Below are 16,713 nucleotides of genomic sequence, written 5' to 3' on the forward strand. Positions count from 1 at the left end.
TTCCTCTATCCAAATGGCCGTCTCCATTGAAATACTTGTACTTAGTTTTGTCATTATAACAAGATATCTGTGCAATATAATGCACAAGATGATAAATTTCCCAACAAGCTAATAGGTCAGCTTGAAATGAACATGTATTACCAAGTTGGATTAAGTAATTAAACATAATAAGGCATGTTTATCAGGCAGACGCGCCAAATTCACCTAATACTTTGACTTAACATGTGCCTGAAACTTTGAAATGGCAAATATTAGGTGTAAGGCCAAAAGACTTCTTCCCACCCAAGGTTTGATGTAATTCCAAATTGACATAACCAACTTTTAAAAACTCAAAATCCTACCTATAAACACGAAAAGAGTTCTAAAGATTTTTTCATCGAAGGCGAAGAGATCGATTCCGATGAAGAGATCTGGATCCATATCTCTTCTCTTGAGCTGACTAACAGTTTAAAATTGAGAGAAGAGATCATCAACGCGCTAGATGGTGGTCAAGTGGGTAAAAAAATCTAAGGTTTAGAGAAAAATGTGATTTTTTAAAGTTATAAAATTTTAAGTATGAGTGAAGTTATTAATTTTTAAAACTTAGAAGGAAAAATTAATGAATTTTATATTTTTCTAATATTATTAATAAAATGATAATTTTATCCATATATTAACAAAAAATTCTAATAATAATAGACTCATATGAAATTTTAAATTTTTTTAACCCCTAGACATAACTTAAAAAATGCATCAAATTTTGGGTGGAAAACAATCTTACCCCAAAAAAAATTTCGGTAGAAAGAGTCTTCGATTTCAACCCCCCTCCCCTCCCGGTTGAAAAGGTAAAGTTTTCTACTATGAACAAAAGCACTAAAATTTCGGTAGAAAGAGTCTTTGATTTCAACCCCACGTTGAAAAGGTAAAGTTTTCTGCTATGAACAAAAGCATTGACCCTACTTAATACATATTTGTTTAAAATCTTGTGAGACAAGACTAAACAATTGTGGGGATATTCTGTAAGAATTTTATCTCAATCTATACTTGTGAAGAGAGAATAATTGTTTCCCACCTAAGTTTGGCTTTTAAATGAATATTTTCTATCTTTTTCAAGGGTAGAAGTCAAATTTCTTAATTTATTGTAAAGTTTAAGACGAAAATATCTTTTATTATTTTTATAATAATTATAATGTTTACTAAATCAGAATATCATTGTTGCAATTTTCAACTCACCACCATTCTTGGCAAAACGGGTGGATTTAATTTTTATGATGCAATGGGGCTGTGGATTTAAGCAGTTTTGGCGGATGGACTTATTGAAATGAATTTTTTGTAGACTGATTGGGGGTACGGCTGTTGGGTTCTCAACTATAATAAAATTATATATATAATTTTATATATAAATAATAACATATCATTATATAATTTATATTTATTTTATTGTTAATTTAAAATAATTTAATCATATGATATATTAATATTTGTGTATATTATTTGTGTACTTTGCAATACTCTTCTAACTATTACAATAAAGTGTCAGACCCCCAATGATTTAAGGCGAGTAAATGCGTTGGGTTGGCATGTCGGACTTGACAATAGGCCTAGGAGTCGTATGGTTGGGCATGCTTGGACAGTGTAGGAGTTGTTGTGGGCTGAGGCAACGAAGAATCCGATAAGCAACAGAAGTTGCTTGGAGTGTCAATTGATATGTTTGGTAGACAGCAAAGCTAGACAAAGACATGTGCAGTGACATTGAGTAAGTGTGCAATACCTCACAGGCACACGCACGACGGCGTATAAGGGGGTGCGCAGAAGTGATCCACCTTGAAGAGGGCAAGGTGAGTCAAGAAGCTCAAGTGACGAGGGAAGCTAGTCGCATGACACAAACATAAGACTCAACACGCAGACAAGAAAATGCGATGTACATGCAAGCAAGATAGAAACAAGCGCAAGGCATAAACAAGAAATGTTTGACTATGACGAAACAGTCCGGAAAGGTAGATCAATGAGGCATGAGGCTTATCAACAAGTGAGCTAACAACACTATGTAATGTTTAGACATAAGATATGTTTTAGAGCAGTTGGGTGTGTCCAAACTGCTAATGTTTGAATATTGGATTTGAAAATATTTAAAGTGTTAAAAAATTTCAGAAGAGTTTTCAAAAATTTAAAAAGTTTGAAAATATTTTTAAAACTTTATATGTCCAATCACACTAAAGATAAGTAGTGTTATATATATAAATAATATGTGTATAAATAATAATAATTGAAAATAAAATAATATTATTTATATATATAATTTTATTATTATAATTTAATATTTATATTAATGAGTAATTTTAATTTAAATAAATAAATTAGTAATCTTAATAAAAAAATAGTCATTTTAATAAAAACCAATGATAATTTGCCATTTCATCATTCATGGAACCGTTGATGGAACATGGTCATGTGGGCTGGCCTTATAGTTAATTGGTTATTAGGTGCTGAGCCCATAGTTGTACAGCGACGTTGCCCTAACAAATTTTCTTTCCCTCCCATTTACTGAAAGTCGGTGAGCCTAATTGAGGAGGCATGGGGAGCTACAGAAGCGCTGTCGTAACTGCGAGCAGCAATGGGGAAAGTGGCGGCGTTCCAACTGTGGACAAGGGAGTCGATTTCGCTAATTATTTCTGCACCTATGCTTTTCTCTACCATCAAAAAGAGATGCTCTCTGATCGAGTCCGCATGGACGCTTACTTCAACGCCATATTTGAGAACAAGCATCACTTTCAAGGAAAAGTAGGCGCCTTATTGTACTTAGTTATTCTAAATGGCTTTTATTAGAATGTTAAATTTTTAATTAGTTTGCTGTACTTGTGGTGAAGACCGTGTTGGATGTAGGAACTGGAAGTGGTATTCTTGCAATTTGGTCGGCACAAGCAGGCGCAAAGAAGGTGTATGCTGTGGAAGCTACGAAGATGGTTGAACATGCCCGCACACTTGTCAAAGCTAATAATCTTGATCATTTGGTTGAAGTGATAGAGGGGTCTATAGAGGATGTTAACTTACCAGAGAAAGGTATTATATTTCAAATATATATTTTTTATCATTATGGTTTATATGCCAGAGATGAATTCCAATAATACATTTGGGTTAACGTGTAGTTGATGTAATTATCTCGGAGTGGATGGGCTACTTTCTTCTTCGGGAGTCTATGTTTGATTCGGTGATTTGTGCTCGTGATCGCTGGTTGAAGCCAACTGGAGTCATGTGAGAGATTCAAAATGCTTTTTTTTTTTTTTTTTTGGTATCATGTACAATTACACATTTTAGTTTCTCGTTTTCTTCTTTTGTCTTATCCTTACATTTAGAGCACGTAAAACTAGTTACTGTTGTTGTTTCTTTTTTGCAAGAATAGTCAATGTTTGTGTAATGAGGCTCTAGGTATGCATTTGCAGCATCTTATCTGGCCAAATCTTTAACCTTCCATGTAAAAGATACATAATATAGATTGCGAAGAACTTTTTGGTTTTCAACTATTATCCCTGATTTGATTTTAGCTAGTGAGAGACAGTTTAAATGTTAATTTGGCTTTTACACTTTTTTGTTTCTTCATCAACTTATTTGGTATTTAGGGCTAGGGTAGTTTTTTATTCAAGGTCCTCTGAAGATTTGACCATATAGGATATGATAAAGATAAACATTAACATACGCCCTTACACTCAACTGTGTAATGTTCTGGCCATCTGCATATATTTGAATGCTTGAACTTGTACTAGAATGTTAAAATTCATAGATTTTGAGTTGTATTCAATCATCGAAAGGAATTTCTCATGATAGTGAGGACTAAATGTGCATGTGTTTTTTTTAGTATAGTAGGTGGGAACGACAATTGTGGGGATTTGGGTAGAAAGTTCTTACAGGAATCTTCCTCTCTAAGTTACCTCTGCTAGGGAGAGGTTAGAGAAGAAAATTTCGAGAATCCATAGCTTTGTCTAAGTTAATAATTTATGGTCCCTGCATTGAAAATAGTATGATTTTCAATGAATATCTCACTCTCTTGCACTTATGCTTTAGTTGGGCTGCAGAGTTGGTTTTCTTCAACCCTTTAGTTTGAGTTTGCTCAGTTGTATTTATTTATTACTTATGATATCTGTAATTTATTTTCGGACAATCAGACAACTTTTGCTCTCTCAGGTATCCTAGTCATGCTCGCATGTGGATGGCACCAATTAGGTCCGGTTTGGGAGACCAGAAAAGGAATGATTATGAAGGATCAATGGACGATTGGTATAGTTTTGTCCATGACACTAAGACTTCCTATGGTGTTGATATGAATGTTTTAACAAAGCCTTTCTCTGAAGAGCAGAAGAAATACTATTTACAGGTAAATTTTAAAATCTTCATATTCTTTAGGAGTATTAATATAAGAAAATGCATTAAAATTAACAGAATTTTACTTTTCTGATGCTTCAATTTATAAGCTTGTGTAATCTCATATTTGATGTCTTATGATGTTGTCAACATATATTTATAACTCTGATATTTACCTGAAAAATTATACTTGCTAGCCAAGCAAGACTATATCACAGTCCCCCTTCCGAGTCCTTCTGAAGCTTGAATTGGTTAAGAGCTATATCTTTATGTGAGCATTAGCTGAATGGTGTGACAAACCAGTTGGTATGCTGCTTATTATTTTGATATAATTTCATTGAGGATATCTTTGAAAATTTTGGTTGTTTTGGAAGGGATTTGGATAAACTTTGTTGTTGAATTTGGATTTCTTATAAGGTTTATGTGTGGAATATGTTCCCCATAGCAGAACTGGGATTTGCTGTTGAGTAGTAAACTATCAAATCAGTCTTTATCGTAGTGCTTAAATTCTTTCTAAACCAATTTCGTTATAACTTTTAAGTTATGGAGCATATTAAATAAGGAGTTTGTTTATCTATTTGCCCTTCATGCATGAGAAAGCATGTTCTTTTGTTATGTTTTATCATCAAAAAGAGCATAATATTAATTTTTGCAGACATCATTGTGGAGCAACCTTCATCCAAATCAAGTTATAGGGACATCAGCTATTGTGAAGGAGATTGATTGTTCTACTGCTACGGTGAATGATATCATCGAAGTCAGAACAAACCTTTTATCATCAATCATTGGAGAGAGGACAAGGCTTTGTGGATTTGCTGGATGGTTTGATGTCCATTTTAGAGTAAGTTGAGCCACAGTGCAGCTTATTATGATGCATGCTTGTACTCTCAGGCAGTCATATATTGAGTGGAGTGTACATAAATTTTTTATTGGTTTGGTCAACAGGGAAGCAAGGTAGATCCTGCTCAGAAAGAGATCAAGTTGACAACTGCACCTAGTATAGATGATGGCACACATTGGGGCCAGCAGGTCTGTATGGGAAAAATAAATCTGTTTTTATTTATTTATTTTTTTTATTTTTATCTAAGATCTATAAGTTTCTTCATTGAGGGATGTGTTTTCCTCCGCCAGTAAAACAACAGACCTAATCATTTACCTGTTTCTTAGGAGGTTTTATTGTCTGCATCTTCTTCTTGACAAGTTTGCATGGTATCAATTAATTTTTTCGGATAAGATCTGCTTTAAAGTTTTTCTATTGTAAGATTTTAATTGTGTACCTATCATTTATGCATGTATTTTATAGACTCTAGCATGGGCGTTCTGCAGCTTTGTGCACTTGATGATTTCTTGCTTCAGTGAAGCAATTTTCGATTGAATATTGAAGTACTGCCTGTTTTACTAGGTTTTCCTTCTTCATCCTCCTATACATGTTAGTGAAGCGGATGATCTGAATATTTCCTTCTCAATGAACCGGTCCAAGGAAAATCATCGATTGATGGAGATTGATCTTGGTTGTGACATTAGACACTCTTCTGGCAATATTCTTCCACCATTCAGCAACAAGTTCTATATAGAGTGAGGAGAGAAACAGGTCACATAGTTTGGAAACTTCAACATTGGCTAAGGTACATACAACAACTCCTATATTTTCTGAAATTCCAAAACATGATCTGCCTATACCCTATGATGTCAAACCCCTGATTAAGATACTGGTATATTCTACTCAATTATAGTCCATGAGCCTTATCTTGCTAATTGATCTATATTTGGGCTTTCTTTGTCTGTGGAATTGGAAATCTGTTAGGAACATAGACACTCACTCATACGCAGCAAGAAATTGATGAAAATGAGGATATTAAGTCTGATTTTATTGATATAAGGTATTTACAAGGATAAATCGAGGCATTCCAATTCTTGCCATTTGAGGCACTGAAAACCTCCTAAATTAGCCTTAAGGTTGCCCAAAGAACCTAATTTTCTCCTCTTTTTCTACCCTAACTATCATTTGTGTACTAAACCCTAACCTCTAGATTTAGGATGTGTCTTAAAAAACCCTCGGTCCTAACATCACCTGTCTCTTTGAGACCCACATTGTTCTCAAGGCGGGAAAATTAGAATTTTTTTATGATATGTATTTGTTATTTTTTCTTCCCCTTTGCCAACTGTCCAAACTATTATCTTTTTATTTTTATTTTTTTCCTACTGACAACTGTCGAATATATTATCTTTTATTCCCTCTTTTTCTCTTCCCTTTACACATCTTCCTCCCCATCTCAAGGTTGGCTAAATTTTAGGCAAGATTTGTGGATATTTTGTTGTGAATATTTCATGTCAATTGAGATTTTACAGTGGATGGGTTTCTGGATTTTTTGGGTTTGGGTTGTGAATCTGTGTTTGTGGGCGCTTGAATCTGAAGTGAAACTGAAGTTGATTTGTGGATTTGTTGGGTTGTTTTTATGTCCTGAGTTTGTTGAAGGTGATGTAAATCTGAAACGATTTTTTTTTTTTTTAAGGAGAAATGGGGCATAGTAGTTGCTGGAAACTGATAGGAGATTAAACGGGAAACTAACCAAAAAATTAATCATACAATTGACTGGATAAGTGTAGAAAACTGATTGGATTTAAGTGAAAAAAAAAAAAAGTTCGATTAAAATCTGCCAAACAGCTTCCCTTTATTGGATTGGTATACTCAGCATTTGTAGGGAAGACTTTCTCCTTAAATGGACTGGAAACTGAGATCATTTAGAAGAATGACAAATGACTGATGGATATGTTCTTCTTGATTTGTCTGTGTGCACCTTCACACATGTGGTTTAATATGTTTTACCAATAATTTCACAATCAGTTGCAAACCAAATTATGATTTGTTCTATGTATAAGAATGTCTCTCACTTACAAACTAAATATGATATTGTCACAACTCTGGATATGGGCAATTCTTTGTTTCTTTCACATTCTACTATTTAGTTCTTTATGAAACATAGAATTGTATGGACTCTCTAACCATGTCTTTTTTTTATTTTGTTTATTTGGCCAGTGTATGATTGGAAGACAACTTCAGACATGTATGTTTTGGTAATGATCACATTCTTGTATACTTATGTATCAAAAAATCCCATAAATGGGCATTTTGGCGATTTTTCTTTTTGGCACTCCGATGTCGAAATCGATATGTTGTGTTTTAAATGAAAATTTTTGTGAACATGTCAGAATTGTCTCTATAGTCTTTCTTTCATGCTGTGCTAATTTTAGTTCTTTTTCATTTTATCTTCTCTAAGAAGGCGGGGATTAGCTGATTTTAATACTGCAAGTGGCTGACAGAGGTATATGTATCCTTGTATGGCAAATTGTCATATAGGAGCGAGAAATTATTTACTATTTTTCCTGCATCCACGGTTTTCAGTTCTCTGTGGAAAATTAAGAATTTTAATGTTTGAGGAATTTTGAATGTGATAATTGGCCAAATCTATGTATTTGAAAAATTAAAATAGTTTTGAAGTTGGTGGAATGAGAGCAGGCCTTTGGAGCAATGGTATACCTGGTTCAATAGTTACAAAATTGATCATAAAATTCAAAATTTTATTTATTTAATATGGTTAGTTTGATTTAAAAAAACGATTTGATTTAGGTGGTTGGTGGTTTCTTTTTAAATGAATGGTTAAATAAATAAATATATATGTATAGAGAGAGAGAGAGAGAGAGAGAGAGAGAGGGGCTATTACGGGGAAAAATGAAATTGGCTTCACATTCTGATCATGTTTTGACAGAACAGAAAAACGCAAATCAGGTGGGCAAATGCGTCATTTTATATATATATATATATATATATATATATATAGGAAGTTAGAGGAAAAAAGTGAAATTGGTTTCACATTCCGATCATGTTTTGACGGAAGAGGAAAACATGAATCAGGCGGGTAAATGGGTCATTTAAGTAATTTTGTTATTCAATGCATTTGACTCCATCACCACGTTGTTCCCTCCCTCACAAGTCACGTGTTCCTAGATGAGGATGGAAGACACCCGGAGATTAAGATTTTTCATCCTTTTTTAATTTCCCATGCACATGCATGCATCCCTTTAATTGCACCGCAAGCACCTTTCTCGCCGAGCTTATTTATTAAAATCCTACTAAAAGTTTTTCGTTCAAAGGATCCAATTTTCAGTCCAAACCAAGCTTCCTTTTTTTCCTATAAAAGTCTCGTGTCCCTTCGTTGGCCTTGTCTCACTCCATCTGAAGATGCATAGGTCATCTAGCTCTTGTCGAGCCTCCGATGAGTTCTTGGTCAACTTGCTGCCGGCTGCCATGGCTATGAAAACCTCTTCACCTGTAAACGTTTTATCTTCCGATGATTTACCGATTTACAATCCTGTTTCTGATGCTTCGAAAAAGGAAATCGCTTTGCATCAAAAGTCCATCGCAGAAAATGCCATTCACCTCATCCCATTTGTTCTCTTTCTCTGTGCTTTAATTCTTTGGGTTTTTTCTCGCACAGGTGATATGTAATCCATTTTTTGTTTTTATTATGCAATTTTTATTTATTAATTTTCTTGATAAATAGAAGAAAATCTGTCAATGTAATTTTGTAACAGTGTATATTTTTCTTTGTTTTGATTCAGCTTTTCTTTGTGAAAAATGACTAATTTCTGAGGTTTCATTGATTATCCCATACAGAGAGAGTTTCATGAAGCCTTAAAGTAATGTTTATTATAAATTTGTAGGAAGAAGTGTTCGTTTGAATGGTTAAGCGAAGGAGTCTCACCTAAAGGTCAAAGTTTGATTAACATATTTGTTTATGTGAAAAATTTGGACTTATCAACTTGGGATTAAATAGCGAAGTCATACAAAATGAAAACCTAAATTACTCGTCCACTAGTTCTGGACATACGAAGTTGGGTAAAATTCTCTGATTATCCACTTATAAAATTTTAATCTCATACAAAACAAAACCTTGAATTACTCAGAACATAAAAGTTGTACTAGGATAACATTCTCCCATTTTAATGAAATCACATTCAATCTTTATCCCTTATTATCACGAGATTGTATGATCTTTTCATATTTAGAAGAAATAACAAAATTATCAAACTTTCTTAAATGTCTAGATTCGTTTTATTAGGATCTCTGTATATCTTTTTATGTAATTACAACACTATCCCTTTTGTTCTAGTGAATTGTATTTCCATTGTGTTACTCAACCAAATTTTCATAAAAAAAAAAATCAATAATATAACGGTAAATACATGTTTCTAATAATTAACAAAAAGATATAATCTTACGTTTCTAAGTGGTCAAACTATCAAGGACAATCAAAATATTTCTTGTTCGGTTAAATATGCAAATTAAAACATAATATTCATGCAATTAATCAATTAAATTTCAACACAATGATGTGATTCATACACATATATGTTACAGAATACGTGAATTAAAAATCTTAGGGATTCAGACAAATCTGATGCACCAATCATTGATGCAAAATTAATTCCAAATTCGATTGATTTTTGATATGATAAAACTAGTTTTTCTTTCTTATATACTCCCAAAATAACTATTTTTTTAATGGGTGATTTCTCATGCATGCATACAAAACAAGACCTAATCTTTTTCTATAATAATTTATTGAGTTCCACCATCAAAAGCTTAATAAACTAAAAACTTATATGTATTGTCATAACCCAAATTTTATCTATGAAGTATCCAGTTGTTTCATTCTTTAGTCACTTGTCTTTCATAGTGTTTCAGAATCTAATACTTTTATACCAATGTAATTTCTTTATTCTTTTCCAAAGATAACAAAAGTGAATGGCTATGGCAACCATCTCATTGGAAAGTTTTTCCTATGCCTCCTTTACTTGATACTCTGGTCAGATCCTCTTCAACCATCTCAATTTTTATACAATAAAACGATGCGCATCTATTTTTTAGTATACAAATAAGTACATATATAATAAATTCGCATGCAATTATATGATTTTAAATTAATATTAAAACAATAAAACTGTATGCACTTATTTTGAATATACACTTGATGTGTGTCATTAAATGATTAAATAATTTTGAATCAAAGGTAAAAAAATTCTAACTATATAATAATATATTATATGTGTATTCATTTGTATACTCAAAAGTGGGTACGCATAACATTGTTTATAATAAAATAACATCTCATATATATACTCAAAAATACCTATGATAACATTGCTTATTCTTATTTATAAATAGAGTTGGATTCGAATAGAGCCGAACTCGAGCTCAGTTCGATTTGCATGTAATTGAGCTCAAGCTCGAGCTCGCTTCAAATAAACTCTAACTCGGCTTGTTTCAAGATGGAGTTTGGCTCATTCCAAGCTTGAATTGAACTCGATTTTTTAATTAGCTTGTCATTAAAACGACATTATTTTGCATTAAAATTTTTAGCTAATGAGCTAAACACTCCAAAACTTAAGCTTGAGCTCAAAAATATTGAAGTTGTAGGCTCGAGCTCGTTTAAGATTAACTTATTTTAAAGTCGTTCGAATCAAACTCAATTCAAATCTAATCGTATTATGAATGAATAGAACTATATGAATAAATAATAGATACAAATTTAAATATAAATGATAATTTATTATTATGTGATCGAATGTTATTATATTTAGAATTTAAAATTATTTAATAATACAATAATATAATCATTTACATTTAAATTTAAATTTATTATATGTATCGTTGAATATTTTGACCAATAAGGAACAAGTAAGACATGACTCAAGCTTGAACATTACTAATATGGTGGTTGGTTTCAACTCCAACTTCATTTGACCCTTTTTCCTAATTTTATTATTTCAACATTTTCTTTTGTTGACCAATTCCATTGGTCAATTGTTTAATCTGTGCGTAATACGCACCACGGCGCACAATAACACCCTACACTTAATAATCCCAAAACAGCACGACTCCACAAGCTATCCTTAGCTTTTAGGCCATCCTTTGTTTTTCTTTTGCATACATTTTCTTAAGCCTCCCGCAAGACTCAGGTACATTAACAATCTTTTTACGAGCTTTTGTTTCTCTTCAATCCTACGAGGTCAGTCAAATCTCTTGTTTTAATTTTGTTATTTCTACGATCTAATTGACTTTCTGTTTGGTTGCTCAGAAAACTAAATATTAGTGAAAGAAAAAGATACGTATTCTTTTCTTTTCTTATGTAACACAAGTTGAACTGACTAAATATTAGTCTTAAGGTCTGTTTATTGTAGTTTTGTTTCTTCATTATTTTATGTTTGCGCTGGCATTTTCTCACCAACCAAACATAGCCTAAAGTGTATGTGGTGCTATTCAATTCTCTGATCAATGAATCAGTTTCGTCTGATCGATTCTGTATTATTTTCTTCTTTGATTTCATCTTTTCTTTTCATTTTTTAAATTCTAAATAAATAAAAATAATTTATGATTATATTTAGGTCTGCATTATGTAGTTTTTCTCATGGCTTTGGAGCAGGCTGGTGAATAAAGAAATTGAGCGACTGAAAATTTCTATTTTTTGTTTGTATGGTAAATGAGAGATAACGATCTTCACTGGATTGAATGCAGCCATAATACGTTGTGTTATATTACTAATTTTCTAAAATCCAAACCTATGGATTAATCTTTAATTCTTTTTAGGAATTTCAAATCTTTTAATCATGTGATTTGACTCTGTGTTTTTTGTTTGAATTATTCGTTTTTTTAAAAAAGGGGTTCTATCGTTTTTTTAGTTCTAACTCAATCACTTGATTTCACAACAGCTTTTGCACTTTGGGAATTCGGGAGCCATAATAGCAGTAATGAGATTTAAGAAAGGAGATAAAGTGGAAGTTTTGAGCCAGAAGGAGGTTCCCTCTGGCTTCTGGCGTTGTGCAGAGATAATTTGTGGTAATGGCCATAACTACACTGTTAGATACGATGGGTATTCTAGTGCCAATGACAAGAAATTCTGGGATAGAGTTTCCAGGAAGTCTATCAGGCCTTACCCTCCTCTACTGGACGTTTCGGAGTTTTGGGTTCCTGGTGATATAGTAGAGGTGTTTGATAATTTTTCTTGGAAAATGGCAAGAATTTCAATGGTTTTAGGGAAGAAATACTTTTTGGTCAGGCTTCTTGGATCTTCTTTGGAATTCAAACTTAAGGAATTTGACATACGGGTGAGACAATCTTGGCAAGATGACAAATGGGTTGTGATTGGGGAGGTATTTTTCATCTGAATCATTTTTCTTCACTAGTTATTTCTCCTGCAATTTTGTTTTATGCTTGTGATTCAAAGTTCTTATATGCATTTTATTTCAATCAAACTCATCTTGTTGTGCTGAGTAAATATCTTCTAATTCCATCAGATATGGAATAAATTTTTTGTTTTGGATAATGTGAACTCAAGGTTGAGTTGCCAATTAAAATGCTTGAAGTTGACAATTCATGTGGGCAGTTTAGATATCATCTAGTAATTTTTTACTGATATACCTGGTAAACTTTTTGCTAATCTTATGAGTCAAAATTTTTTTTTTTTTTTTGTGCGTTTAGGGCTCTGGCAGTTGGGAAGATCGGAAACATGATAGAAGTTTGACATTGCACTGTCAAACTTCAAGCTATCAAATTAAGAAGACAAATACAAAGATGAATTTGCATGTAAAAAATGATTGCTTTCCTGTTAAGAGCAATGTGAATGCGGATGAATCCCATATTGCTTCATCTAAAACTCTGAAGAGAGGACCTCCTCATTGCCATTCTCAGGTTGAAGGATATAGTGGAGCTGTCAAGAAGTTAAGAAGAACTGACAAGCATGGCAGATTGCATCAAGTGGTTGCTGCAAATCCATCTTCATTACCTGAGCAGGTAGAAGCTGTTGCTTTCCCAAAAGAAATGTTGAGTGAAATATACATCCATCCTCCTTTCAATGATGGAACAACAGGGTTTTCTGAAGTCGAAGCAGAAAGGAGAAAATCAACTGGAGCTTCTCTAGCAGTAAACATAGATTCAAATGATGCTCAGAGTGTTACATGCTCTGTTGGTAGTTGTAGTGTCAATAGCAACAATTCCTATAAGTTGCCTCGTTGTATTTCTACAGGTCCTACTGAAGATATTGATGGTAATTTTAGTGATGCTGAATCTTTTTGTTGGTTGAGACATGATGAAGGAAATAGTCTCCCCACAAAAAAGGAATTGGAAGCCGAAATCCATAGGTTAGAATTGCATGCCTACAGATCCACTATGGAGGCATTGCATGCATCAGGACCCTTAAGTTGGGAACAAGAAGCATTTGTGACAAATCTTCGTCTTTCACTCCATATATCAAATGATGAACATTTAAAGCTGATAAGAAACTTAGTTTCTGCTGATAACAGTATTCCCATTAGATGACTGGATACTCTGGGTTTTTTTTTTTCAATTTTTTTGTTTGCTAGGTGTAGAATATCATAAAGTTTTGCTTTGATGCCCCTCTGTTGTAAGAAGCATGATAAAAGAAATGTTTATCAATCATTCTCTTTTGGCATTATGGCATATAGCGGTCTAGTTTAAAATCAGTGTAACACAAACATCAAAATTAACAGTTCTAAGCTCATCCTTGTGCGTCTCTTTTGCTCTTTTATTGCAGCATTAATCAGAATCATCCCTCTTACTCTCCTTTCTTCTTTTCAACTTGTTAATGTTTAATGGATCAATTTATTTATATTTTTGTGTGTGTTGTTATATATAATGTACAATTGTGATATATCAAGGCTGAAATTTCGACATTGTAGATTAGAGTTGTATTTCAAAAGATGCATCGATCAGATGTATTCTTTACTATGTAAATCTTCCTCCAACACTTGAACCTGTGTCTTTATTTGTGGTGTTATCATTTTACTAAAGGCTGGTGAATAATATGTTTATGAGTTTGTCTCTCAAAGTATTTAACAGTGACATCATTTTGCCATTTAATTCATATAAATAGGGTTCATTAGGTTCCTTTTGTCTGGATCATAAACTAGAAAGTTGTCCCACCCTCTATCTTTTATATATATGACCTGGATCTTGGATAACTTGATATTCACTGTGACATTCGGTATTTTACGTATTTTTACTTTGTAGCATATTATTGATGCTTACCCTGCATTTTCCAGGGCCAAAGTTGGAGGGCTTGTACGCCTCTCTTCCCAATGTCACAACATGAGTTGGGGTTTGCCGCATTTTCTCTTGGTTTGAGCTATGGGGCATTTTTTATAGGAGAGTTGACAATGATTAACTGTGGCTAATTTACATGTTTGCTGGATTCTTCCATTTTAGGCCACTTGTGGGACTTAAATATCTCTGTTATTGAAGGATTTAAGACCAGAATGTTGTGGCTGGCCTGGCATTGGATGACCTGATAAGTGGTTGCTTGAAAGTTTTTATTTCAAAGCTTCACTTCAACACATCAGTGTACAAATCTCTTTGCTTGTTGATACACATTCTACAGCCTCTCTGATGCAGAGTGTTCAGATTGGAGTAATCTTTTTTTTTTTTTTTTTTTTATGGTTTCTTTCATGGTGCTCCTTTGCTTCTCCATTTGTGTGGTTTTGATGCTTGAAAATTAGTAATTAGTGAAGCTTATTTAATGTCCTTCCAATCATGGATGGAGTTTCTGGAAGCTTGTGACGACATGAATTTAAGAAGTTAGAAAAACATTTTTGTGAGGGATCATCTTAGTGAGTCCTTGTACATGCACACTTGAATTGTTTTGAACAATAGCTAGCAACCTACCCCTCCAGTAACCTGCTCATATGTCCTAGGCACTTGGCAACATATTTCATCTGTGATGATATTACACTCTTTTGCAGGTCCTAGGATTTGTGGTTTAAATGCCAAGTCTCTATCCCTCTTTTTCAGTATATATCTTTGTCTTTGCCCAGTTAATGAGTCAGGTAGCTTCAAGTATCCATCTTTTGTTGATGTTAGTCTTCTCACTGGGGATCTTTTCATTGTGTTCTTATGCAATAAGATGAAATCTTTGTGAGGAACGGGCTGATTCATGTTTCAATTTATTTGTATGTTGTTCTTTTTTATCCTATGCTATCAGTGATCCCTTCTGGTAATGCTAGATGTCATGTTCCGGCCTAGATGAAGTTGGCTGAACATAAACCTGGCCTAGACGAAGTTGGCTGAACATAAACCAAAAGAATGTTGGCATTTTCCTGGCTTCCTGCCTGCCACAATTTCCTGTTAGGTTGCACTAGAATACCACATGCTGACAGCTAATACAAGTTACCAATATGTTATGAGGAGGTGAGCAAGGGCACTTATAAAGAGGTCAAAATGGTTATGGATTTTCTGTAAACATGAAAATATTTGGTTGTGTTTTACAGACACTGGCATATCGTATTGAAAATTGACAAAATTAAACTAACGGTTTCTTGTATCTTACAGTGGCATTTGACTGATAACCAAAACCATGGACTTTCAACTGTCATGGCGGAACAAATCTACATACTCCTAATGTGGACTAAGCTCCTTATTTGGGTAGACAGGTAGCCCGTTGTGTAACTCTTTTTTCCTCCTTTTCCAGTTTAGTTTAATAATTTTTCTACGCACTTTAGTTTCAGGTTTTTCTGACCGTGTGAATGTGTGGTTTAAGCTGTTCATACAAGAAGTTATGAATGTTTATGTCAATGGAGTTGAGTTTGGATGTATGATTCAATTATAAAGTGTTATTGATGGATATTATTAGTTATGGACTATGAATTTGATGGTAAAGTTTTAAGTTGTATAATATTTGAATGAGGAAAATTAATTAAAATAACATAATTTTAGGGGGTTTAAACGTTATTAGCCAATACTCTATAGATTATACGGGTATAGTCAAAAAAATGTGTTTTGCCTAAATAGTCTACCAAGAGTCTTGTTTATTATAAACGCTAGAAATATTGAAGTTTCCAGGGTTCTGTTAAGTCTCCTGGAAGAGTTTTATGAACCCTTTTCTCTTCATGATTATTTATATGTGATTCTTCATCATATTATGCAGTCTGTTTGTTTAACAAGGAAATTTCTTTGGTTAGCAGAAATTAAAAAAAACAAAGAAAAATATTTGAAGCATTAAATAAAGGAGGAATGGCACAGGTGGGTTTGTCATGAAAATAGGTTCCTTGGTCAGTATATATAAGTAGAAATTCATGTAGTTCATGTCGACCGATATGTAAAATGTTAAAAATATATGTAAATGAATATGACAGAAGATTGATTGAGGCTGAGATTGAATTTAAATAATATGGAAAGGCTACAAAAAGAGTTGCGCATTTAAGTGGCTCCACCAAATCCCCTGCCATTGTCTCATCTGTATCTCTTCATCATTGCTACTCCCATGTGATTTTGCTTCTCTTCTGCAACCTTATGCCCTGTCCCCACCT

The 16,713-nt window shown here is 33.4% G+C and overlaps 2 protein-coding genes and 1 long non-coding RNA gene across 5 annotated transcripts; 2 read left to right on the forward strand and 1 right to left on the reverse strand.

Annotated features, from left to right (window-relative positions):
• The first annotated feature begins 2,465 nt into the window (after positions 1 to 2,465).
• On the forward strand, positions 2,466 to 7,724 carry LOC123199980 (protein arginine N-methyltransferase PRMT10-like). 3 transcript variants are annotated; one of them, XR_006498484.1, is made up of 9 exons: positions 2,466 to 2,760; positions 2,847 to 3,039; positions 3,126 to 3,231; positions 4,159 to 4,348; positions 4,991 to 5,176; positions 5,281 to 5,364; positions 5,738 to 5,960; positions 7,373 to 7,410; positions 7,614 to 7,724. XR_006498484.1 is itself a non-coding variant. In XM_044615042.1 (8 exons), the coding sequence occupies exons 1-7, from the start codon at positions 2,554 to 2,556 to the stop codon at positions 5,912 to 5,914; spliced, it is 1,143 nt and encodes a 380-aa protein (XP_044470977.1). In that variant the 5' UTR covers positions 2,466 to 2,553; the 3' UTR covers positions 5,915 to 5,960; positions 7,373 to 7,539. The 3 variants fall into 3 exon arrangements, 1 of the variants encoding a protein (XP_044470977.1); XR_006498485.1 differs by having other exon boundaries at positions 7,617 to 7,724; XM_044615042.1 differs by lacking the exon at positions 7,614 to 7,724 and having other exon boundaries at positions 7,373 to 7,539.
• Positions 7,725 to 11,277: 3,553 nt separating this feature from the next.
• Positions 11,278 to 13,975, forward strand: LOC123199944. Its single transcript, XM_044615001.1, has 3 exons — positions 11,278 to 11,405; positions 12,106 to 12,546; positions 12,875 to 13,975. Exons 2-3 carry the CDS (start codon positions 12,145 to 12,147, stop codon positions 13,709 to 13,711), a joined length of 1,239 nt encoding a protein of 412 aa, XP_044470936.1. The 5' UTR covers positions 11,278 to 11,405; positions 12,106 to 12,144; the 3' UTR covers positions 13,712 to 13,975.
• A 1,400-nt stretch (positions 13,976 to 15,375) lies between these two features.
• On the reverse strand, positions 15,376 to 15,599 carry LOC123199945. Its single transcript, XR_006498468.1, has 2 exons — positions 15,484 to 15,599; positions 15,376 to 15,452 (listed from the first exon to the last, which is right to left on the reverse strand). It is a non-coding gene; the product is annotated as an uncharacterized LOC123199945 (long non-coding RNA).
• Between the last annotated feature and the right edge of the window lie 1,114 nt (positions 15,600 to 16,713).

This window comes from Mangifera indica, chromosome 17, assembly GCF_011075055.1.
Source record: "Mangifera indica cultivar Alphonso chromosome 17, CATAS_Mindica_2.1, whole genome shotgun sequence".
Taxonomy (NCBI): Eukaryota; Viridiplantae; Streptophyta; class Magnoliopsida; order Sapindales; family Anacardiaceae; genus Mangifera; species Mangifera indica.